This window comes from Microcaecilia unicolor, chromosome 11 (assembly GCF_901765095.1).
Source record: "Microcaecilia unicolor chromosome 11, aMicUni1.1, whole genome shotgun sequence".
NCBI classification, from domain to species: Eukaryota; Metazoa; Chordata; class Amphibia; order Gymnophiona; family Siphonopidae; genus Microcaecilia; species Microcaecilia unicolor.
Genome location: NC_044041.1, coordinates 100,099,151 through 100,124,567, shown reverse-complemented (window position 1 = coordinate 100,124,567; position 25,417 = coordinate 100,099,151). Strand labels below are relative to the sequence as shown.

The following is a 25,417-nucleotide window of genomic DNA, read 5'->3' as shown; positions in this document are numbered from 1 at the left end:
CAAAGCGAATAAACTCCAGATCTGGCTCGGCCTACGGCCTGTTCGGGCGCCTTGACTCTTAACGCGGCAATTGGAACGAGTGTGAGCGGACGGAATAAAAAAAAAAAAAAAAAGCGCGGGCTTTCGTTAAATCGTTGCTTGTTTTCCACAGCAGTTTTCAAAATACTATAGGACAGCCAGTAAATACATAAACAAACGGTCTGGAACCCTGGCTGCTTCTCTTTCACACGTTGAGATTTGTTTTTCTCTCTGACTGTCCTGCCCCCGCACCCACCCAGCCTCCACTCCAGCTGTAATTGCGTTGGCTTGGATTGCAAAGATGGCCGCGCGCGGGCTCTCTGCGAACGAATGGCCTGGGCGCCAGCTGCACCGCAGCCCTTCCCCCACAGGGGGGCAGAGCCGAGTTTCCACTTCTCCTCCCCCTCCCCTTTGTGTCTTTGGCGCCTTCCTCTATCCGCCTCTCTCCCCCCTCCTCCTCCTCACTTACTTTTTTTTTTCCTCTCTCTGGCGCACAGGCCCTTGCTCGCCAACTTCTTTTTATCTTTGCACCTCCTGGGTGAAGGGGGACGAGGAGGAAGATGGAAATGAAGAAGCGGCTGAACCTGGAGCTGAGGAACAGGAAACCGGCAGAGGTAGGAGGGGGTTGCTCGGAGGTAGCCCCGATTCTCTTTCCTAATATCCCCCCCTCAGCTGTTTTTTTTTTTTCTCTCTCTCTCTGTTTCTCCGCCACATCCTTTGGGGCAGGCTCGGTTCCGCCAACTTTTTTTTTTAAGCGGCCGCGCACGTGGTGGCGGCCCGGAGGCCCTGGCGACGCTTCTTCCCAGGGCATTCGTAAAAAAATTACACTCCTCGTTCTCCGATCCGGGGCTGTTGAGTAGAACGTTTGGGGTGATAAACACGTGGCTGTGTCCCGATACTCCCCCCCCCCCCCCCACGTCCTACAGGGTTTGATCGGTGGCTGTGCTGCTGGTACAAGGCTACTCTTGTACCCTGCACAGACGAGGTGGTTGGGGCTTGGCGTGGGAGGGGGCATTCTGATAATTTGAAGAAAAAAAATATGAAGATATTTAGTCGTTGGGTGTCGTGTCTAATCTCGATTTGGTTCTCCTCTCCATGTTGTCCCCTTTACCGACCTCGGGTGTTTTTTTTTCTTTTTGTGCCACTTATATTTGTTGTGGGGGGAGAGGGGTACGTCTGTGTTGTATATTTTAATTTTTGGTGGTATGCGTTTCTGATTTCCATGTCTTACTGTAAATGTTTTTTAAAAAATGGTACCGGATTTTGAGTACCTGGTTCTAGTGTAACAGCCTTTTCCTGCTTTTTTTATTTATTAAAAAATATGCAAATCTTGTCATTTTGAGGTGGCTAGTGTAACAACAAGTAAGTCTCGACCGCCTAGGACGTAAGTGGGGGTTAAGGTGCCGTCGCCGGACGGAGGGTTAGAGTTGGGGGTTAGGCGGTTTACTAATTTCTCTTCCCCGCCTATACCGTCCACCCCACCCATACCCCGTGATCTGCACTCTTGGGGCTGCCATGCAGTATGAAATAAAGTTCTGTATTTCATCCTGAACTAAACTTTTTTTTTTTTTTTTTTAATATATCGAGGCTGAGATGTTTTTTTTTTTTTTTTTCCTTCTTTGATTCTGGGTGAGGGGGGGGGCACCACGTTCTTTGGGGCTTAAGGAGCGAGTAGTTTTCGGGTTTTGACACAGCATTCATACTGCATCTCTTGAGTTTGCTAACCTCCCGAGCAGGGCCGGCGAGGAGGTCGGCCGCTGCTCCCCCCCCCCCCCTATATTTTTATTGCCGTGATAATGGATCGGCCATGTGGGGCGACCTTGCTGTGCTAGCAGGAGGCAACGTGGATCCCTACCCCCTAAGTAGTTAATGCATGTACCGCAACACCTTATTTTCTCAGTTGTTACATCTCAATCTCCCTCTACCATCCCCCCCCCCCCCCAACAAAAAAAACGGTTATTGGGCTCTCAACACTATTTACTACTGACTCCAATTACCTAATAGTTCTGAGGTTATATTAGTAGTTCAGCTATTCAGGCTTAAAATGCCTCCATTGGGTGGGGGAGGGAAAGAGGTTGGTGAGATCTACCACAGTTGTATACGTATATACACTTAAGATATTTAAAGAGCGATATAAACGCAACCTTTTAAAGCAGGTACACTTCTTGATCTTTGTTGTATAAACAAGACTTTGCAGGCCAGAGAGGAGTGGGAAGTCGATGATAAGCTTCTACACCCGCTGTTGAATTATTTTGTACACCCACAGAGCATGGATCATATATTTGAGTAGTGGTGAAATGGCTTTAGCTAACTTGCTAGTGAATTGGAGGAGAGCATTTTAGGCCAACATGCTGTCACTTAAGAAATACAAAGAAAATATTGTTAAAATTCAGGTTGTATTATTATTAACCCCCCACCACCACACACACACACTTTTTTTTCCCCTCTCCCATCTGACCTGGAGTCAATTTGGGGACTTATTCAGGAGCAGGTTTTAAAATTTTAAGCTATGAACTGTGAGCCTTAAAGAGTAAAAGATGTACCCAGGGCACCATATTCCACTTATCAATTTGTTTTAGCTTCTAGAAGGTAGAGGATTCCTGGTATTTTTTGGGGTGCTTATAAGTTGATGTTTTGCTGTGATGCTCTGAGCAGGGCAGAGCTGACTAGAGCAGTTAAAAAGAATCTGACTTTACCAGCATTTTATTCTTATTGGGATATTCTGTTTTAATCTTGAGACCTCTTGTAACAAAAATAATTTTAGTTTTGGAAATGCAGGCAGAAGCCGCTGAAAATCTCTGTGAAAACTGCACTTTGATATTGATATTTATGACTTTTAAAGTGTGATCTTCACAGGCTTCCATACACTTGTGAGGACTTGTGCTGATGTGATGAACCTTAACTTTGGTACAGTGGTACAGATGTGGTCAAGCTCCTGCTCCAGAGGTCATATCTAAAAATTAAGCATATATTGGTGTTTAGGGACTCTAGGTTCATATAACTTGTGCTGGCTGGCTGACCAGGCCTATGGCCTTGTGTTGAACCCGACTCACTGGTGGTAATACATTCATCTTTGGTAGGTGCTGTTACAGGTTTCATGATCTGCAGCTGTGGCTTGCCCATTGATTTTGGAGAGACTTATAAGGCCCTGTCCCACTTCATTATAGTTTTTAAGCTTATATAATTGGTATTTCCTGTACATTGTCCTTCCTGGTTCACTGCCCCTTACAAGGTCACTTGTATTTCATGGTTTTATGCTCTCCTTAACCACCTGGTCTTTGGTAGCCAGCAGCTTTAATTTTCATCATGTTACTGTATGCCCTATGTATGGGGTTGCTTAGACCCAGAAGAGCCTCCCCTCACATCAAACCACTGATGAACACTGGTGGGTGACAGTTTTTGCAGTCATCAGTAGATGATCACAAGAGCTTGAAAGGCATTTTGTGTAGTCATGGTTAAAAGGTTAATTAAAACATATTTCTGCTGTGGAAATACTGCTTAAAAGCAGGTTTGGCTAGATATTTTTGAAACAAGCTTGATTGCTTTTTGGTTCTGCTGTTCTTGATCTGCCAGCATTTGCCAAGGTAGATGGTTTCTTGTGTGTCACTTTTTTGGGAATAGGTAAAACACCTCCCCCACCTTAGTATAAAAATAAAATCCCGTCCCAGCTAGTGGCTGCGTACCAGGGTTCTGTTGACACATTGCAATCATGGGCCTTTTAAATTGAGCATTTGGAGTTGCTGCTGTACCTTGACTGATTTAAAACCTTTGCATGACACTGACGCCCAGGTGCATCAACCAAACATAAAAAAATCTAAAACGTAAAAGTCCTTAACGAATTTGAAAAAACGAAGAATGCACTAAAAAAACAAGTCGAACATATTTGGTGCAGTATTGAAAAATACAATGTATTAATCATTCGTTAAAGTGGTGTAATCCCCATAGGTAATTGGCCCCTAAAGCATGTGCAGAGCGCCAAGCATTTTTCTGGCTGCTCTGCGCATGCCACAAACGTCAAAACAAACAAACACATGGCTCCCTGCTTCCCCCTGCATTAAATAGAAAACTAAAAACATAAATCAAAAAAGGATCGGGAGGGGGCAAATGCGCTCGTCAGGAGCGTCCTGTATGGACGGCCTTGCTCCCCGCTTCCCCCCCCCCCCGCACAGAAACTCCAAATTTTAGCAGTCCCCGCCCCTCCCTTCCTGTTCCTTTCTCTCTACTCTCCCACAGCTCCGCCTCCCGCCCCCCCCTCTGCATTACTGGGCCCGCGCAGCGCCTCTCACCTCTGTATGAAGGCGCCGCACGGGCAAGAAGATCTGATCGCTGCAGTCTTCAGGATGTCTCTCTCCTTCCCTGAACTGGGCCCGCCCCCGTCTGACGTAGGTTAGTGCATCCCGATTTGTCCACATTACAATGGTAGTTACTCGTTTGCATTCCGTTTTCGTTGGCTGCTAGCGTAGTCGGAAAATGGCCTTTAATGCATGCTACGGTTGAAAATTTCTTCGTTAAAGGGTCATTAAAGTTTAGTGCACCTGGGCCTGAGACAGGTTGTTTTTTTTTCCTGCCCATTTCATGTTATGAATAATTGTTCCCCCAAACCCTTCTCTAGTTGTTCTTTCAGTGTCTGTTGGATAGTTCTTCTTTCCATGTGTCTGCAGTATGTGTATTGGTCTCTGATCAGTCAGTCCCTTCAGCACTTCTGGGGTGCATAATTAAAAACTTTTACTTAATTCCTTAAGGTTTTTAGTCAAAGAGGTATTTGCTTTACAAATCAACACGAGTAAGGACACACAGCTGTGGATAGATCAGGAAGAAATTGGATTTGTATATACTAGACTCTTGATTGTAGTGGCCTCCATGTTGTGAGTTGAGTTAGCCGCTAGTGGCTGCCCTTGTGTTTTGTTTGGATTTTGCTCGCACCTTTTTCAGTAGTAGCTCAAGATGAGTTACATTCAGGTAGGCTGGGTATTGCACAGTATGTAGGCTGGGCATACCCAGTGAGGGGTATGTGTTTTCAGTCTAACCCTGAAGTACCAGTGCATCTGACTAAGGACTATTCACAATGAATATTCATGAGATGCGTTTGCATACCACAGTTTTATTTTTTCTGTTTTGTGTAAATCTTTTCCGTTTCACTCTTCAGACTCTCCTCTCCAGATAGCACAGCGTGGTGATTGTGAATAACCTGTAGCCGGAGCAAAGTTTAGAACTGGCCCACTTAGTTATGTCCAGACATGGCCTGCCATTTATGTGTTAAGAGGGAAAGGCTCCCTCTGTTGGAGCTTGAACTATAGATTACAGCAGGGTTTTTATAGATAAACCAGACCTGTGTGTGACATTACAGGTCTGAATTCTTCTAGGACCATGTTACTTATGGCTCTGATTCATGTGGGCAGTTAAAAAAATGTCTTCTATAAGCAGGTGTGGAAATACATATGGAAAATTTAAGTACCAGAGTTTAGGATACTGAAAAAATGTTTTCTTCACTCTATTGCCCTTCTCTTTTTCTTGCCATTTTGCTTTCTTTATTCTATTAGTGTGTTTGTTTTTAAAGGTTAAGTGCCAGATGTGGATGCTCACGTGACCAGAGTCTCTGGAGTATTAATATTAAGTGTTAAAGCTTTTGTGAGACATGTATGTCTATATTCTGTCTTCATTTGTCTTTGACTGGCTTCCCATCTTACTCCCTAAAACCAATTGCCAGAGAGAAAAGCCAGAATTTAGCACAAACAGGTTAAATACATTCTATAACAACGTCATGCAAGGTTCAGCGTTGGGAGTCACGGACCGAGAAAGGGATCAGCTCAATGTGCTGCTGCGGCTAGGAAAGCAAATAGAATGTTGGATATCATTAGGAAAGGGATTGATAACAAAAATAAGGATATTCTGCTGTTGTATCGCTCCGTGGTGCGACTGCACCTCGAGTATTGTGTTCAATTCTGGTCACCGCACCTCAAAAAAGATATAGTGGAATTGGAAAAGGTGCAGAGAAGGGCGACAAAGATGATCCAGGGGGTGGGACGACTTCTCTATCAGGATAGGCTGAAGAGGCTGGGGCTCTTCAGCCTGGAGAAAAGGCGGCTGAGGGGGGGAGATTTGATAGAGGTCTATAAGATAATGAATGGAATGGGTCGATGTGGAGCGTCTGTTTACGCTTTCCAAAAATACTAGGACGGGGCATGCGATGAAGCGGCAGTGTGGTAAATTTAAAATGAATCGGAGGAAATTTTTCTTCAGTCAACGAGTAGTTAAACTCTTGAATTCGCTACCGGAAAAGGTGGTTAAGGCGGTTAACTTAGCGGACTTCAAAAAAGGCTTGGACGGCTTCCTGGAGGAAAAGGCCATAGAATGTTATTGAATGGACAAGGGAATAGTACAGTATTTCTAGGATGAGCGGTACAAATTGCTTGTTCTTTTGGCCGCTGTCGGTGACAGGGTGCTGGGCTCGATGGACCCTTGGTCTGTCCCAGCATGGCAATGCTTATGTACTTACATGTACTTATGTGTTTAGGTGAAACAGGTCCAGATTTTCCTAAGGTAAACAAGTTTAATCAAGTATGTTTTTTTTCCCTTTGGCTGAGAGGGCCAGTTTAACTCCGATAGCTTTGTTTTTGACTTTTTAGACTGCCTCATTCCAGCCCTCCATCTTCACCTAGTCCACTCACAAAGGCTGGATTCTCTGTCCCTCCCCCCCCCCCCCCCCCCCCCCCCCCCCCCCCCCCCCCCGTGTCCGGCTTTGGAGGGACCTCCGCCAACAGGTTCGTTTTTGCCGAGATTTGTATACAGTATTTACCGGTTAATAATAAGTATTTTAATTACTCTGAAAATCATGCTTGTTGGTGGACTTTGGACCAGAGTTTGATACTCGTGCATAGATCCCCCCCCCCTTCCCTGTTCTTGTTTTGTGAGCCGTTGGTTGGAAAACTGCATGTTTCCATATTTAGTTTGTAAGCTATTCTTTTGTTTATGGTTTTCCCTTTTTTTCCAGTAGTTATGCTCATACTTTGATGTGATGTCAGAGTGTGCACAGACAAGTTTTTCCTGACATGCAATCTTGCAGCATCCGGATTTCCTTGGGCCTATGTTAGAGGTGGGGATAGCTGTCTGGGAGGAGCTTTTCCTCCCCCATACACACGTGTATGCACCTACGCATATATAAAACTGTATTATTTCTAGTAGCGCTATAGAAATGATTAATAGTAGTAGTTCTTTATCTACAGCTTGTGGTGACCTTCACCTGGGCTGTGGGTGTGGTTTTGTATACATCTTGACAGCTGTAGAGAAGTTTTGCCTGCATGTTTTTACTGGAGAATGAAATAAGATTAGTGTTATAAAATGATTTGAAAACAAAAAAAATGGCAGTTTTTTCCTTTTGAATAATTAGGATGATGGTGAAATTTCACTTTTTTCACTGTAACGCTTGAAAAAAAATTTGTACCTGAAATTTATATGAAAGGCCAACCCCCCCCACCACCAGTATGCACGTCAGTAAATCAGGTCTGGGAGAGGGTGGCGGTCCAGTCACAAGCTGGAGATCAGGGTTCAGTTCCCCTTGCTCAAGATAGTCCAAAAAAACAAAAGATGTTAGGGCCAGCATCTGTAGTGCTCCTGACCCAGTTCTGTTGCAGGGAATCCCAGCTGCTGTGCTGTATCGAAATCTTTTGGCAACCTTCTGTAGTTTAAGCATCCCCCCCCCCCCCCCCCCCCCCCAAAGGCAGCTCTTAGTTAAGTGATTTTTATTTTCCTTCATTTACTGTTAGAACCATCATAAAGAACTTGGATAAAAAAGAATGAAGGCCTCGATGCTCAGAAGCAAATGTGGGCGCTAGAGGCCATTAGCGCCGTACTAGCGCCCACATTAGCAAGCACACCATCCTCAGGCAAACACAGGAACTAGCACATGTGCTGAAGAACAACACAAATAACATGCAAATATATGCAGAGGAGGGAATTTGCCAAGGTGCCTGCACAGGTTCACTGCACATCTCACTTGGCTCAGTGTATGTGAGATTCATAAATGTCATGCACTACTCCTTGGTGGCCATTTACTCCAGGCAGAACAGATGAACGAAGGACAGGAGAGCATTATAGGCACTCTTAGAGTGATATGGTTTAGGTTCTTGAACCCCCCCCCCCCCCCCCCCCCAATATAAGCATTCCTGTTAAACCCGTCTAGCACCTCACCCCCCGGGGGGGAATGATGGGGCAAGGCCTTGCAAGATTTGATAAACTATAGTGCAGACTTTAAACTTAGTTTGGGCGGCAACATGGAGGAGGAGTGGCCTAGTGGTTAGGGTGGTGGACTCTGGTCCTGGGGAACTGAGTTCCATTCCCACTTCAGGCACAGGCAGCTCCTTGGGACTCTGGGCAAGTCACTTAACCCTCCATTGCCCCTGGTACAAATAAGTACCTGTATATGTAAGCCGCATTGAGCCTGCCATGAGTGGGAAAGTGCGGGGTACAAATGTAACAAAAATAAAATAAAAAATAAATTGAGCTGAAAAAATGAACTTGCCAGCAGTATTTTGAACTGTCTATAGTTGTATTTCGTCTTGGGCTACCAGCAAAGAATAGATTGCAGTAGTCCAGTTGTGATATTGGCAAACTCTGAACAAACAACCTAAAAGCTTGAGAGTAAAGTAAGGCTTTAAATCGTATGCAATTTCCTCATTAAGAGGAACAACTTCTAAAAGTGTATTGTCATTCTAGTTGCACTTTTGTTATTGGGTTGATTGTCTGTTATTGAGCAATGTTTGTTGTTTATATGAGAGATATTTCTACAAAGGGAAGGACTTCTTAACCAGTAATGATATTTGCAAATTTAGTGTAAGTTGACAGTTAAACAGTACACCTAGTATTTTCAGTTGAGACTTAAAAAATGGAATTGTAAGCCTTCAAAACAAAGAAGATCATTCCAAATATGATTCATTTGTCCAAGCAACAGAAACTTTATACTATTTGCTATATGACATGGAGTATCCGTGGGCCTATTGTCTGTAGGTATTATAGTGATATTGTCTGCGTAGGAAAAAATCTTAAAACCAAGAGATGGTATGTAATAGCCCAACAAGCTCATGAAGACATTGAACATGATGGACAATGGATAGCCTTGCGGAATTCCACATTGTGGCTTCCAAGCAGAGGGGAGGTTTTTTTTTTTTTTTTTTTGAAAGCTGAAGGATCTTGTCCAATAGCACTTAAAATTGTCACCATAAGACTATGTTCAGCCAGGTCAAAGGTGCAAGATAAATCAAATTGCAACAACAGAGCCCTTTGACCTCTACCTATCATAGCTCTCCACTCAGACAAGATAGCTCCACTAACTGATTCCTTGCTATAATGTTTATGAAAGCTTGATTGTGAGGCATGTAGGATACGGAATTTATCCAAGTAAGATGTTGAGATGTTAATGATCTCTTCATAATATTAGTAAACAATGGGATAGATGCAATGGGCCTGTAGTTAGACCTCATGTGCCTCACTGCAATATTCTTGATAAGTGTGAGTGCTATATTGCTAGATTAGCTGGAAAGATACTCTTTGAAATCTAGTCATTGTTTCAAAATTTCAAATGAACTCTGGAATTTTCCAGTAAACAGTGGGGTGAACTGTATTTAAATAGTTCTTCTGTTTCATTAATCTTGTCAAAATTTATCCAAAGCTATATACAGGGTACCCCAATTCATCAGCAAATCCAAACTGTTCATAGTTATTAGTGCTGAGCATTAGGGAGCTGTGTTGTGGCAGTATTTTTCTACCGCTGTACTGAACAGTGCTGGAGTTTTGAGCCATCTGCACTTTCACTTCAGTGGGGACCAGGAAGGAAGTGCGGGGATATTTTGAGGACTTTTGTTGAGGCTGCCACATTCAAACTGGTTTCTAGAGCTTTTTACCTTTTTGGATGTAGGTGGTTTGCAGGAACAAGGAAAGAGGGGGTGGGGGGAAGAAGCATACTATTGGTGTGCACAGTGGGCGCTCCTACCAGCAGCACAAGGTTGCTATCATACTTGGCTTGGGAGGAAGGCCAAACGACCCACGTATCCTGGAACCGCCCCCCACAAAGTGCCTCCTTCCCTGCCCTATCCAAATAAATGTAGCAGCTACACACATTCCAGACCACCCTCCAAATGCCTCCTTTCTCACCCACCCATAGTGCCCCCCCCCACCCCCGACAGCATAGTTAAGTGAGGTAAAGGAAGCTATTGGAGCTAAAAGAAAATCCTTCAGAAAATGGAAGAAGGATCAGACTGAAAATTAATAAACAGCATAAAGAATGGCAAGTCAAATACAAAGCACTGATAAGGAACGCAAAGAAAAACTTTTTTGAGGTATTTTAGAAACAAGAAGTTGGCAAAAGAATTGATTGGACTACTAGATGACTGAGGCAGGCGTAAAAGGGGCACTCGGGGAAGACAGCCGTAGTGGAGAGATTAAATTCTTTGCTTTGGAATACCATATCTGGCACTGGTGCATCAGATAAACTGAATCAAATCTCTAAACCTGGAAGACATGACAATTTGACAAATTGAAGAGTTAGCAAATCACTTGGTCCGGATGGTATTCATCCCTGACGACTGATAGAATTGAAAAATGAACTTGCAGATCTATGGTTAATAATATGCAATTTATCTTTAAAATCAGGCATAGGATTGGAGGGTGGCTAATGTAATGACAATTTTTAAAAAAGGTTCCAGAGGCGATCTGGGAAATTATTGACCGGTGAGCCTGACGTCTGTGCCAGGTAGAGAATATTATAAAGAACAAAATTACAGAGTATATACATTTCTTTCAAAGGGCTGAACAAACATGTGGATAGGGGTGAGCCAGTTGATATTGTGTATCTGGATTTTCAAAAGTACCCCATGAAAGACTCCAGAGGAAGTTGGAGAGTCATGGGATAGGAGGTAATGTCCTATTGTGGATTAAAAACTGGTTAAAAGAAAAGAGTAGGGTTAAATGGTCAGTATTCTCAATGGAGAAGGGTGGATAGTGGGGTTCTCCAGGGGTCTGTGCTGGGACCACTGCTTTTTAACATATTTGTAAATGATCTAGAGATGGGAGTAACTAGTTAGGTAATTACATTTGCTGATGACACAAAGTTATTCAAAGTCGTTAAATCACAACAGTATTGTGAAAAGTTACAAGAGGACCTTATGAGACTGGGCATTTAATTTGAGCAAGTGCAAAGTGATGCATGCGGGAAAGAGGAACCCAAACTATAGCTAAAGTGATGCAAGGTTCCACATTAGGAGTCTAGAGGTCATTGTTTGATACATTGAAACCCCTGGTCAGTGTGCAGTGACATCTAAGAAAGCAAATAGAATGTTAGGTATTATTAGGGAAGGAATGGAAAACAAAAATGAGGATGTTGTAATGCCTTTGTGTCGCTCCAGGCGCGAATACTTTGTGCAATTCTAGTCGCTACATCTCAAAAAACATGGAATTTAGAAATGGTACAGAGAGGGGCTTCAAAAATTATAAAGGGGGGGTGGCTTTCCTATGAGGAAAGGCTAAAGCGACTAGGGCTCTTCAGCATGGAGAAAAGACAGCTGAGGGTAAGATATGGTAGAGATCTATTAAATGAGTAAGACGGGGTAGTCGTGAATCACTTGTTTACTCTTTCCAAAAATAGTAGGACTAGGGGGCATGCCAATGAAGCTACAAAGTAGTAAGTTTTAAAACAAATTGGAGAAAATATTTCTTCACTGAACTTATAATTAAACTCTGGAATTCGTTGCTGGATAATGTAGTAAAAGCAGTTAGGGTTTAAAAAAGGTTTGGATAACTTAAGAGAAAAGTCCATAAGCCATTATTAAGACGGACTTGGGGAAATTCCACTGCTTATATCTAGGATAAGCAGCATAATGTGTTGTACTGTTTTGGGATCTTGCTAGGTATTTGTAACCTGGATTGGCAACAGGATGCTGGGCTTGATGGATCTTTGGTCTGTCCCAATATGGCAATGCTTATGTTCTTATGTAATTGTCTTCCTATTGTGCTCTGCTGGCATTTTCTCTTTTACCCCAGGAATACATTGGGGGGGGGGGGGGGGCAGGTAACTGTAGAAGGTAGCTTGTATCAAGATTTGGAAACCAGCCTCCAATTTTTATAGGGGAAAATTCATCACCTTATCTTTATTTAAGAATTTTGAATCTTTAAAAGAAATTACATCATGTGCAAGTCATCCAAAGAGGAAGCTGCTAGACCTTTTGAAAAAAAATATATATATATTAAAAAAAAACTTGGTTCCTCTTTTATGAGTAAGCAGACTAGCATAGAAATCTGGTACAAATACAGTAAGACTATCCGGTTGCTTAATTATCTGGATTGCTTTTGTTCCTTATCTTTTCCTATTTTTATCATAATCTCATCAGTTATCACATTATGCCTGGTATACCGTAAACATTTAATAACATCACAAATAGTTTGATATTTTTCCCATTTATAATTGAAAATAAAGAATAATGCTCAACATGTAACTCTCTAAAAGTATGCTCTCCTTTTTGGAAAAAAAATGTTCAGTTGTCCGAATTTATGATTATCCAGACCATCCTCTATAGAGGATAGTTTGGGTAATCGGAGTTGTACTGTATCAGGGCTGCAAAAGAGCCCAGGTACTAGGTCACTTGGAATTTGGAGTGCGAGACTAGGCCTTAGGAAAAAGCTGGGGAAGGGGCAGAGAGAAGGAAAACAAATGAGCAAAATTTAAATTTAGGTGATGAACACGTGCACAAAATATGATTTAGGAAAAACAATTTTATCCCGGCTCTTAACTTATTCCCAGTTGTTTGACTCCTAGTTGTCAAGTGTTTTTTTTTTTTTTCCCCTATTCACCTTGCGACAATTGCTGTGAGGGGAGGGGTTTGCCTCTGGTTCCTCTGAAAAGTGTTTGAGATGGGGGGGGGGGGGGTGGAATAATACTGGGGATTTATTTTATTTTTATTACATTTGTACCCCGCGCTTTCCCACTCATGGCAGGCCAATTTGGCTTACATACTGTATATAGGTACTTATTTGTACCAGGGGCAATGGAGGGTTAAGTGACTTGCCCAGAGTCCCAAGGAGCTGCCTGTGCCTGAGGTGGGAATCGAACTCAGGTCCCCAGGACCAAAGTCCACCACCCTAAACACTAGGCCACTCCTCCTCAAGGATTGTCTGCTTATATTTAGGGGGTTGGGGATACCACACTGCACGGAGCATCATCTATTCTTTTTGGAGGGGGAGACATGGATTGAGGCTACAAACCAAAATTCTGCTTGCTCTAAAACCTTAGCTTATTTGACTGTGGGAGTTCTGCTATACCTTGTGGTTAGGGGAGTGCAGGTGGTGTTCCAGATTTGGCTTATGATTCCCCTGGGGTGGGAATTCATATAACTTGCATCAACTGGGAACATCCTGTACCTTCTTTCTGGAGGTGTTTCTTTAACTGACCTGGCATAGAAGGATTAAAAATTTTTTTTCATTAATCTCCTCCTGGTCGGGGGGTTCTTTCCTACACCAGATGGCACTTCTTGGACAATAACTCAGATTCTAATGGTGGTGGGGTTTTTTTTTTTTTTTTTTGGACCTTTTCTGGCATTCTAAAATGGAGTAACCGCCTAATGGTTAGAGCAACAGAATGTGAATCAGAGAAGCCTGGTTCAAATCCCATTGCAGCTCTTTATGACCTTGGGCAAGGAACTTAACCCTTGATTGCTTCAGGGACAGAAATTACCTGCACTACCTGAATGATTACCGCTTTGATTGCTTTTGGGCTTCCAGATGAGGTGTAAGAAACTAAATACTATATAGTAGCCCCAAATGATGGCCATTTACCATAAATGCTAGCTGTGAATGTGTACCCTATATATGTGGGTGGTGGGGCGGTTGTGCATACAAATGGGACATTTCTAGACCAGAAAGTTTGTGGGAGCAGGAAAGGATACACCCAGAAATTAGAACAAAAAGGGGTTTGTCAGGCCACTTTCAGATTGGGGTAATTTGAATCGCTAGAAGACTGTTTTGTTTTCTTAATAAAAATAATTTTGTCTGGAGAAAGATAATGTGGTTTGTCTACATAGAGATTGTGGATTTGGAAGGGGGATGGTTTGTTGACCTGCTTTCTGTAGAATGGCTCTGGAGCCATTCATGTCAGAGTTCTTCTCTGTAGGTTTGTAGTGGAGGCTTTGAGGCCAAACACTTCTCCCTTAGATACAAAACAGGAAAAACCCTTTGCAAGTGCTGGCCCTATGCCCGGCTGACGAGAGTTTGCAGTGCGCACACTCTGGAGGACTGGTCTGACTGTATAATGGCTTGGGAGAACAGGCTGACTCACTGTCGGCAGGAGACCTCCTTCTCTCCCTCCCTTTCATTCCTAGCATGCCTGTAAGTGCTCTGTTGGGCTGATCAGGAGTCTGAAAGGATGCTGAGCTGTGCAGGCACAAGCTTGGGGCTTTAGGACTTAGATGTGTGCATGGTCTCTGCAATACATGCGCAGTAGTTCGTCCTAGACATATGGGCACCAGAGTATGCATAGTCCTTCCCACTGCAAAAAGATGAATTGCAGCATTTTTACATTTCCCCTTGCCTTTCTCTTCCTTCGCTCTCCCTCCTAGCTCTGGAATTTCCATGAGGATCTTGGTGAGATGCATTTGAAATGAAAGTAGCTTGTTCTGGGGTTAACAAAATGATTAGAAAAGGTGACAAGGGTCAGATACTTCCTGTCAAGGGCATTATACTGTATCCTGTGTGCTGGGTTTTCTTTTGTTGGGGAGAGAGGCTGAGGCTGCTAGGAACTTTTCTTCCTTCAAGAAGGAAGCACCTGATGCTGACTTCATAGGGGTAGTTTTAAACCAGTTGTGATCTCTGCAGGGATGAATTTTTTTAACAGGTCCCACATGTCTTAATTGTGGGGCTATGTCCCTGTCCCCTGTACCTCACCTTGATTGTCTTAGTGGGTCAGTTGCCTATGTGCCCCTTCTTTACCAAAGGAGGAAAAAGGGGATGGAAGTGTTGATCTGATGTCTGGTTTTAATTTAACCCCAGTGGAAGGACATGGGGAAATTGTGTGAAACTTGGCTTGTTGCAAAAAGTCCTTGCTCTGGTAAAAATGGCAATTGATGCTATTCTGGGGTAATTTTAAGCCTATTTGTGTCTGTCTGCCTGCCCTTGTTTGTATTCTCTAGTGATTCTCTTCCCTGTTGCCCTAGGGCTGCTGTCCTTTGGAAGATGATAGCTGAAGGGTGAATGATTGGCCCTAAAATTTGAGCTCCTTTCACACCAAATCTCTCTATTTTTGCCTGCTTACCTGTGTCTAAATTCTCCAGGTGAAAGAGTTGGTTCTGGACAACTGCCGCTCAGATGATGGAAAGATCATTGGTCTTTCTGCTGACTTTGAGAACCTGGAGTTCCTCAGTATGATTAACGTCAATCTCGTGTCTGTCTCCAACCTACCGAAGCTTGGCAAACTGCGAAAGGTAAGGTGGGTGTGTATGGAGTCTGGGGCTCATTCTGCTTGGAATATGGTATATATGTTGGGGGAGGGGGGAATGACACCTAACTTTTGTGGTAAGACCTGGAGATTAGAGGGTAGGGTGTGTCTTGTGTGGGATATGTTGCATGAATGTGGGAGAGCAGTGGAATTTGTCAAGATTTGTAGGCTGGATTCTGAATGTGCTCCTGCTATGAAGAGACCTTCAGTATTTCCATGTATTTGCCACTCTACACTCCTGAATTTTCCAGTGTTCGGCTCTGGATTAATCAATCTGGCTTCACTGTTCACTTTGAAACTACTCCAGGATTGAAGGCAGAAGAGTTTGTTTATATGCAGTTCTTGAGTTGACTGCAGTTCCTCCATCTGCCTATATTTTAATTCTGCGTCTTAACTCTTGGAATACTAACACAACAGTGTTGGCCTTTTTCCTCTGTGGGAATGAACTAATGAACTGGCAACATTGAGTGACATGTGCATTTGCTATTGGATTCGAGGAGAATATCACCTTCCTTGTCACTTGCAGCAGATGAATCCAGGAACTAGTGGGTTAAGTCCGCCTACCAGCAGGTGGAGATAAGAGATAAACTAAAGGCAGTGATGTCAGACTGCCAGCTCCTTCCTCAGTTAGTATGTCTCTATCACAGCAGGTGGTGGGCGGCTTTTTCTCCAGCTCCTGGGCCCAAGGCCTCTGAGGGTGCACCGGGCCGGTGGCCAGTTTGAGCCGGGGGTGGCGGACTGGTGGTGTCTCTTTTGGCAGCATACTCAGTTGCTGGGTCCCTGCTGCACCTCAAATTCCCTCTGAACAGGCTTTTGCTGTTCCTTTCCTTCCCTGTTTGTTTCTGCCTCCTCACTGAGAGCAGGTTTGTGTTACTGCTGTCCGAGTCCTGTTTTCTGTTGCCTGCTTGTCTGAGTCTGCCTTGAAGTGGAGTCAGAGAGGTTTTTTTTTTCGGCTCAGCCGTCAGTTCCTGCACTTTCCCGGTTCGGGGTATGTCCTGCTGGGTTCTTGTTCGGGGGCGGGCGATGGCAGTGGAGGTGGTGAAACGCTGTTCCTGATGCGGGAAACGGCGTTCGGCGGCAGGCCTTTGCAGCGCGGGCTGCGCTGATTTGGCGGGTCTCGAAGGAGCAGTGGTGCGCCCCCCCCCCCCCCCCCCCCCCCCCCCCCCCCCCCGAGAGTGTGGTTTCCCGCCTGGAGCCTGGTGATTCTCGTGCCATTTTGCAGTCAGTCATGGAGCCGGCTCCGGTAGTGGTTTTGGGCAGAGCTTCTTCTACGCTGGTAGGGGAGTCGGGGGGGGGGGGGGCGTCAGGCACTGTGGGCGGTAGTGCAGGTGCCATGGCTGTGACCTCTTTTGCGGGGGGAGGGGTTTTCGTTTATTTTGCTACTCCATCAGGCGTTTTTGTTGAAAAGGGCCGTGCCCCCACCCCCCTCACGCGGCTGCGACAGCTTCAGCCTTTGATCATCTCAGGGGGTCTGGGGGTAACCAAGAGATTTGGGGTTTTTCCCCAGAGGATTTCTCCTCCCTTAAAAAGCCTAGGTTTTTTAGGGGGTCTCTGGAGGGGTCCTGCATACAGTCGCCTGCAGCTCCCTCTGTGGTGGCGCTCTCGGAGCAGACGGGGATAGAGGATGTGGAGGACGGTGACCTCGCTGACCAACTGGAGGACTCTTCCGCCGTGTGGATTTTCCATAAGGAGTTGTCGTCCTGCTTAATCTCTCACGCGCTGGAAGCCCTGAATATAGAGGACCCTGAGGTTGCGGCTTCTCAGGCGGTCAACCCCAATATGGCTAGTACCAGATGATCTTCTAAGACCTTTCCGGTACATGAAGCTGTTGAAGAGTTGATTTCAGCCCAGTGGGCGGATCCGGAAGAGGGGCTGAAAGTGGCCAGGGCTATGGCCTTGCTGTATCCAGTTTCAGTGGATCGTTTAGAGAAGTTTGCTTTACCTAGGGTAGAGGCTCTGGTGACGGCGGTCACTACTCTTCCAGTGGAAGGTGGTGTGGCACTCAAGGATATGAAGACAGACGGCTGGGGCCTCTGAAACGTGCCTTTGAGGTGGCCACTTTGACACTTCAAGCTTTCTGTTTAGTTCTTATGCGGATAGAGCTTGTCTCAGTTGCCTACATTCTGTCATGGATTCATTTTCTGAGTTGGATATGTCGGATGCTGCTCAATTGCCCCTGATGGATATTGGGCTGGTGTACTTGGCCTTGTATGATTGGGTCCTGCTTTGGCCAAACTCATGGCCTTCACCGTTTCCTCTCAACGTCTTCTGTGGCTCTATCATTGGGCCGCGGATATGGCCTCTAAGCAGCGGCTTATTAAATTGCCTTTCCAAGGGAAATTGCTTTTTGGGGAAGACCTAGAAAAGGTTGTTAAAGATTTGGGGGATTCCAAATCTCAGTCTCCCAGAGGATAGAACCAAGTCTACGCCCAGGCAGGGAGCTTCGAGGTCATGGTTCAGGGAGTCGCAACGGTATCGCCCGGGGCTCTCCAACGCAGCCTTCCAGCGTTCTCATTTTGGGCAGCATTCTTCCTTTTGCAACGAGAAGCGTCTGGCTGGAACCCCCTCCCTCCCTCTCATCAGGGGGCTCCGGCTCGATCCTCCCAATGATGGGGTGCAGGTCCACTCGGGAAGCTTCGGAGAAGTGGGTCCTCAATGTAGTGCAGAAAAGCTACAATTTTTAGAATTCTTCAATCCCATCACAGATTTTTTTCTGGAGTCCCGCTGTTTATCACAGTCCAAGAGGACAGCGGTTCTGCAGTGTTTGTGAGGCATGCTAAGGATAGGGGCTATCGTGCCTGTTCCTCCTCTCGAAAGGCGCAGAGGTCGGTACTCCATCTTCTTTGTGGTGCCAAAGAAAGGAGGGTCTTTTTGGCCTATTCTTGATCTCGAAAAAGTTAACCAGTTTTTGCGGGTTCGTCAGCTCCGCATGGAGACGTTGAGGGCAGTTATTGCTGCTGTTCAACCAGGCAAGTTTTTGACGGCTCTCGATTTGAGGGAAGCGTTACCTACACATTCTCATTTGGCAGCCCCATCAGCAATTTGTCCGATTTGTAGTGCTTGGTCAGCACTTCCAGTTTCGGGACATTCCTTTCGGGATGGCCACTGCCTCACGCACTTTTTCCAAAGTAATGGTGGTGGAAGGATCAAATTGCTTTCTCAGGTACAGACCTTACTGAGTCGTCACACTCCTTGAGTGTGGGACTATGTTCAGCTCCTCGGTTCCATGACAGTGACTTTGGAGGTCGTTCCATGGGCAAGGGCTCACAAGCGGCCTCTTCAGAATTTCTTATTGAGCAGATGGTCGCCGACGTCGCTGGATTATCAATGACGCCTTCCTTGATCGAGCCGGGCCAGGGATAGTATCGCGTGGTGGCTCCGGTCAGGCAATTTGCAGAAGGGTGTTTCTCTGCCTTCTCCCAATTGGGTGGTAGTCGTGACGGATGCCAGCCGTGCGGGCTGGGGAGCCCATTGTCTCATCAAGTAGCCCAGGTATCATGGACCCCTCAAAGTGACTTGGCTGATAAATCGTCTGGAGTTGCGAGCAGTCGTCAATGCGGTGTGGAGTTTTCAGGACCTTCTGCAGGGGCAGGTTTGTGTATTCTCGGACAACACCACGATGGTGGCCTACATCAATCGGCAGGGGGGCACTCGCAGTCTTCCCTTGGTAGTGAAAGCGTCTCGTCTTCTAGTATGGGTGAAAGCGCATGTTCAGAGTCTGTCGGCAGTGCACATTGCGGGTCAAGACAATGTTCAAGCGGATTTTCGTCTGATCTGCAAACGTTGGGGAAGACCAGTAATGGATCTCATGGCCATGGCTTGCAGTGCCAAAGTTCCCCAGTTCTTAAGCCGCAAACGGCAGCCAGGATCCAGACGCTTTTCTCCAGCCATGGCTGGAGCAACAGCTACTGTATGTTTTTCCTCCGTGGCCTCTGATAGGTAGAGTTCTTTGCCGCATAGGGCGACGTCGGGGGCCGGTCATTCTAGTGGCCCCAGACGGGCCCCGATGGCCGTGGTACGCGGATCTCGTTCGAGCACCCCGCCACCATTGCAACTTCCGGTGACTCCCGATCTGCTGCATCAAGGGCCATTTCAGATGGAAAATCCCTCCCGCTTTGGTCTTACGGCCTGGCTATTGAGAGGCGGCAGCTGAGGAAGAAGGGATTTTCAGGACCAGTCATTGCCACTCTTTTGGGGGCACGGAAGCAGTCTACTTCAGCAGTGTACGCACGAGTGTGGAAAGCTTTCTCGGCGTGGTGTGCTTTGCATGTTGAATCGCCTTTTCAGGCGGACATTCCGGTTATTCTGGAGTTCAGGATGGTCTTCAAAAGGGTTGGCATATAATTCCCTTTGAGTGCTGGTGGCCGTGATAGCTTGTTTTAGAGGCAAACTGGACGGTTCCTCTTTAGCAGCTCACTCTGATGTGGTCTATTTCCTACGCGGGGCTCTTCAGCTTCGGCCTTCTCTGTGGCAGCCGTGCCCCACATGGCATTTGAATGTGGTACTGCGAGCCCTCCAGGCCCCACCGTTTGAGCCGTTGAATAAGGTTTCTGAGAAGGATCTAACGCTTAAGACAGTGTTTTTGGTGGCCATTGCTTCGGCTAGGAGGATTTCTGAAATTCAGGCTTTGTCTTGCAGAGATCCTTTTTTGCAGTTTTCTGAAGCAGGGGTGTCAATCCGGACGGTGCTGTCGTTTCTACCTAAAGTGGTTTCGGCTTTCCATGTCAATCAGGCGGTTTATCCTAAGTCTTTTCGAAGAGAGGGTTATCCAGGGGAGTTTGCCTTGCCTCGTTTCCTGGATGTGCGGAGAGCCTTGTTTCGGTACTTGCATATCTCTAACGAGTTTCAACGCTCGGATCATCTCTTTTTGCTCTTGTCGGGATCGAAAAGAGGTGAGGCTGCTTCTAAGGCTTTCATTGCTCGCTGGATTAGGGAAGCCATTGGAGCGGCTTATCTGCTACAAGGGCGGGCGTCTCCAGTGGCCCTGAAGGCGCATTCTACTCGGGCACAGGCCGCTTCTTGGGCGGAGACGTCGGCCTTATCTCTGGAAGAGATTTGTCGGATGGCTACTTGGGCGTCCCGTCATACTTTTGCAAAGCATTACAGGCTAGATGTCTGCTTGGGAGGATGCGAGTTTTGGGGCGGGAGTGTTGGCTCGGGGAGCGTCGGCTTCCCACCCTACATAAGGAATGCTTTGGGTACATCCCACTAGTTCCTGGATTCATCTGCTGCAAGTGACAAGTGACAAGGAAGGTAAAATTGTCTTACCTGATAATTTTCTTTCCTTTAAAGCAGCAGATGAATCCAGGATCCCTCCCTAGTTTCTCCCGACGGTTTTTTCATTTTCCTCGCAGTGTGGCTATTCAGACAGATATGGGAACATGGAATGGATTCCGATTTCTGGATCAAGTTGCAGTTATTTTGAAGTTCTTATTTGGTTCTATTTTTCATAGTGAGGATGTTTTCTGGTTATTGGTTTCATATTTTTTGCCTTGGCAAATGCTTATGAATGACATACTAACTGAGGAAGGAGCTGGCCGTCTGGCATCACTGCCTTTAGTTTATCTCTATCTCCACCTGCTGGTAGGCGGACCTAACCCACTAGTTCCTGGATTCATCTGCGTCAAAGGAAAGAAAATTATCAGGTAAGACATAATTTTACCATAAAGAAGTATATGGTTTACAGGGGACCCCAGATAGTACAGAGTGAGGATGGTAAGGCTCCTGCAGGCCAGGAGTAGGACAGATGACTTACTGGGATCAATCTTAATAATTTTGTAAATTGTACATTTGTGGAGGATCTCATGCGGAAGAGGGATTGGCATTTCTTGGCAGGCTTGAGATGCACCTGGTCCTTAAAGGATAATAAAAGAATTATCAAAGATAAGGTACTATGGGTGTAAATTAGGACCAAGAAGCATAAGAGGCACATGTACAGCTAGTATATGCTATAGCCTACTACAGTGCTTCTTAACCCTCTTCTGGAGGCACACCTAGCCAGTCAGGTTTTCATGAATATGCATGAGATGGATTTGCATGTAATAAGGCTCTGCTATACGCAGATTTCTCCTGTGTGTACATTTTGGTAATCCTGAAAACCTGCCTGGCTTGGTGTGCCTCCAGGAGAAGGTTGAGAAGCACTTGCCTACTGACCTAAAGTTGCTGGGTTGTGAATCAGGATTGGCCACGTTGGGCAGTGGTGCTCAAACCTGTCCCGGGGGAACCTCTGCCTGTCAGGTTTTCAGGGTATTTGCAATGAATATTCATGAGTTAGATTTGCATTCAATGGAGGCAGTGCATTCATATCTAACTGATGAATATTCATTGTGGATATCTTGAAAACTGGACTGGCTTGGGGTTCCTCCAGGATAGGTTTGGGAGAGGTAATAAGAGACTTCAGTTCTGTCTAAAGACGTGAAAATGGACATCTCTCTACACTGTCCCATTGCTGGCCTAATCATTAAACAATCACCTAGGGCAGCAGCAAAGAGCAGCTCAGTCAGACTAAGTCAATAGATCGCAACAACCACACAGTAAAGGAACCATCAGTGTACCTTTTTACCAGAAGGACGGGTGAGTAGGTTTCAAATAGCCCATTTACCTGAGTAAATGATTTTTGGAAACTTACCTGATTATGTTTAAAAGTACCTTTTTTATAGGAATGTGGGATGATCATGCTTTCAGGGTATTAAAATCTTTGGGGAGGGGGTTGTCTGGGTCCTGAAAGGTAATTTGGAGGGGGGGGGGGGAGTGTTAAGGCGTGTTCTACGTTGATACTGTTCCCTCAAGTGAATATTGCAGTAACAGAACAAAATCAGCAAGTCTTTCTGTACTGATTGGGTGAATGAGTGTCTTGATACCCCCTGAGGCATGCAGATGCCATGCTTTTTTTTTTTTTTTTTTAAATTTAATAATTTTTTGTTGTCTAGCCATGCAGTGTTTTTCATTTAGCTTCTTCATTTTTCTTTTCCCTGAATGTAACTCGCCTTGGGAAGTAAGATTAGTATAGTTTGTCTTGCTAAAAGCTGTTGTATTAATTCATGAAGCAGCAAAGTATGTAAAATAATGCTGAACATTTGTTTGCTTTATTTCCACATTGTCATCTTTGCCTACTATAATGGGGTCCAAATTTTGCTAAACGAATAATTTCTTGGCGTCATTAGATTTGTCATACATGGCCTGTACCATCCTGAACTATTGGGTGGTTATCCCTGCCTACCAGCAGATGGGGGTAAAGAAACTGAACTTTCCATGTCACCAGTACATGTGGGCTGGTGCTCAGTGGAAAAACTCCAGTATTCTTCTACTTTCACCAGAGATGGTAGGTTGTACATGCTGGTGGTCCTGGTCCTCGAGGTGCTTTCTCCTTTTGCACATGAGTAAACTAAGTATTCAACAGTGTGCAGAAAAGAACATGAACATAAGTGAATACTGCTTGTCCAAAGGTATTGTGGCTAGAGACAATTCTCTTCAGAAAGTAGAGTAGTAATTCATACCTCTTTTTTTTCTTCCCTTATAGCTACAAATGTAACTTAAGCCTGATTAAATGATTTCATTCTTTCTACAGCTGCTATTCTAATATAGACTTGAATATTTTATCTTACTTGCAGTATCACTATATTAAATTTTGAAATGTGAACCTTTATCTGGTCTGACACTCCTCCTGTATCATCTGGGGATGATGTATGGGCAGCTTTTATTAGTACTATTGGAGGGGGAGGGGAACTGTGGCCCTTGTGTAAAGAGTATACACAATGGTAGGACTCAGGATTGCTTGGTTTCAAGAAAGATTCCTGGTTTAAGGCCTCTGATGGAGGGCCATCATTGCAGTAACTAGATTGGGTAAGTTGTGAGGAGGGAACAAAGAAAATAGGGAGAAAAAGAATCCCAGGATAGTTGCAGGGCTGACCAATCTGTTAGACAAGACTAGGTGGTCACTTAGGGTAGCAGCTTGTGGGGAGGGGGCCACACCACTGGGTCATGACAGTCACACAGACAGAAAGAACTATCATCAGTGTTTACCTTCAGGAAGGTTAGGTAAACTTACAAATAGCCATTGACCCAAGTGAATGACCTTTCAAAATAGCCCCTGTTATGATGTCCAATTATGTGTTTATATAGAATGGTGAAGTAATCGTGATTTAATTTAAAATATTGATATTGGAGGGAGGAATCGGATTGGCTAGGGACCTTTAAAAAAAACAACTGGGGGGTGGGGGGTTCTAAAGCTGAAGGTTTGCCTAGGGTGCCCAAAACTTGCATTGGTTCTGGATAGCTGTGAATGAACTCGCTGAATTAGTTCCCAGCCTTGATTTCTATGCAGTTTGAGATAAGAAAGACTAGGAGGATAAGGGGTTGAGTAGAAGGGGAAGCCCAGGTAATGTTCTTGAGCAAAGGGTTCAAATATGGGTTTCTGCCCTGTGGCTACCTCATGCTTGAGTCTCTGAAACATTATTTGTTAGACACCACAAAATTGTCTTTACTTTTTGAAGGGATACTGGAATGTAGGGTGGCAGAAGAGGGCAACAAATGGTTAGAGAAATGGAAAATCTTATTTAATGTGGGAAAACTGTAGTGTATACTCTTGGGCACAAGAAAAGGATTGCGCCTTGTGCTTTGGACAAGGATATGGGACTTGGAATTAATGAACTAATTTTTGCTGGCTGTCTGGTAGGTTTACTGTGCTGACATTTACCTTTCATGTCTTGCCTGTTTTATCTGCCCTCGCCTCTACACCAGTTGGAGTTGAGCGACAACCGAATCTCTGGTGGCCTAGAGGTTCTAGCAGAGCGAACCCCAAATCTGACACACTTAAACTTGAGCGGCAACAAAATTAAAGACATCAACACGCTGGAGCCCCTGGTGAGTGAAAAAGCTGGGGGAGTTGGGAACATTCACATTGGGCTGTATGCGACCTGTGGTAGGCTTATACCCTGGATGGGGTGCCTCAGTAGCTGCTGGTAGGTGAAAAATTAGATAGTGTGATGAGCTACTTATTGTCTATCCCCCTTCTCTCATTCTGACATTTGTCACTTCCCATGGACACCCTTCTCTGTGCGTAAGTATATTTTAAAATTCTGGTGTTTTTATTTGTGATTTGCACACAGCTACTACTGGTTGGTGACACAGTAATTGATTAACTTTCTTGGGCTGGTATTGGGAAATATACCAGCTTGCTGTTTGTTTTCAACATTATGTGTTGGAGACTTTGAAATCCAGGTTGATGATTGTGACAGTCTTCACAGGATGGGAGCGTGGGGTAGGGTCTTTGATCCTCCACAGAAATTCCAGCAGTGGGGAAGTTTGCTGCAGAGCTCAATCTTGTATTTTGCAGTAGAGAAGAGAAAAGGGATCACTTCATATTCTGTTGTATTTTTTCAATTTGCAGAAGAAATTGCCGAACTTGCGAAGCTTGGACCTTTTTAATTGCGAAGTGACAATGCTGAACAATTACCGGGAGAGCGTGTTTGAGCTTCTTCCTCAGCTCACATACCTGGATGGATTCGATGCAGATGACCAGGAAGCTCCTGACTCAGACCCAGAAGCTGATGGACTGGATGATGAATATGATGAAAACGGGGAAGGCAAGTTTGTGTGTGTGTGGGGGGGGGGAGGGTTAACCTTTGAGGCTCTATTCCTGACCTGTAACACCTGCCTCTTTTATAGGAGGTCTCAGGCTCAACTTTTTGGCTTGTTCTGCTGTCATGGTTCCTTAAGAAGGGCCTGATGGAATTTTGGGGGAAGGTCACTTGGAATCTTTTCCATGGTGGGTGCTGTTTTCATATTTGGTTTCATTTCCCAGAGGGTGAGGAAGACGAAGAAGATGAGGAGGAAGAGGAGCTAGATGAGGATGCCATTGATGATGAAGATGAAGATGAGCTAGATGGAGAGGAAGAGGAGGATGGTGTAGATGATGAGGTGAGTTGA

At 45.1% G+C, this 25,417-nt stretch overlaps 1 protein-coding gene across 1 annotated transcript; it reads left to right on the top strand.

The window, feature by feature from the left end:
• Positions 1–464: 464 nt before the first annotated feature.
• LOC115480952 (acidic leucine-rich nuclear phosphoprotein 32 family member B-like) lies at positions 465–25,417 on the top strand. The gene is made up of 5 exons (XM_030219936.1): positions 465–632; positions 15,327–15,476; positions 24,230–24,352; positions 24,879–25,074; positions 25,293–25,417. The coding sequence occupies exons 1-5, from the start codon at positions 579–581 to the stop codon at positions 25,415–25,417; spliced, it is 648 nt and encodes a 215-aa protein (XP_030075796.1). The 5' UTR covers positions 465–578.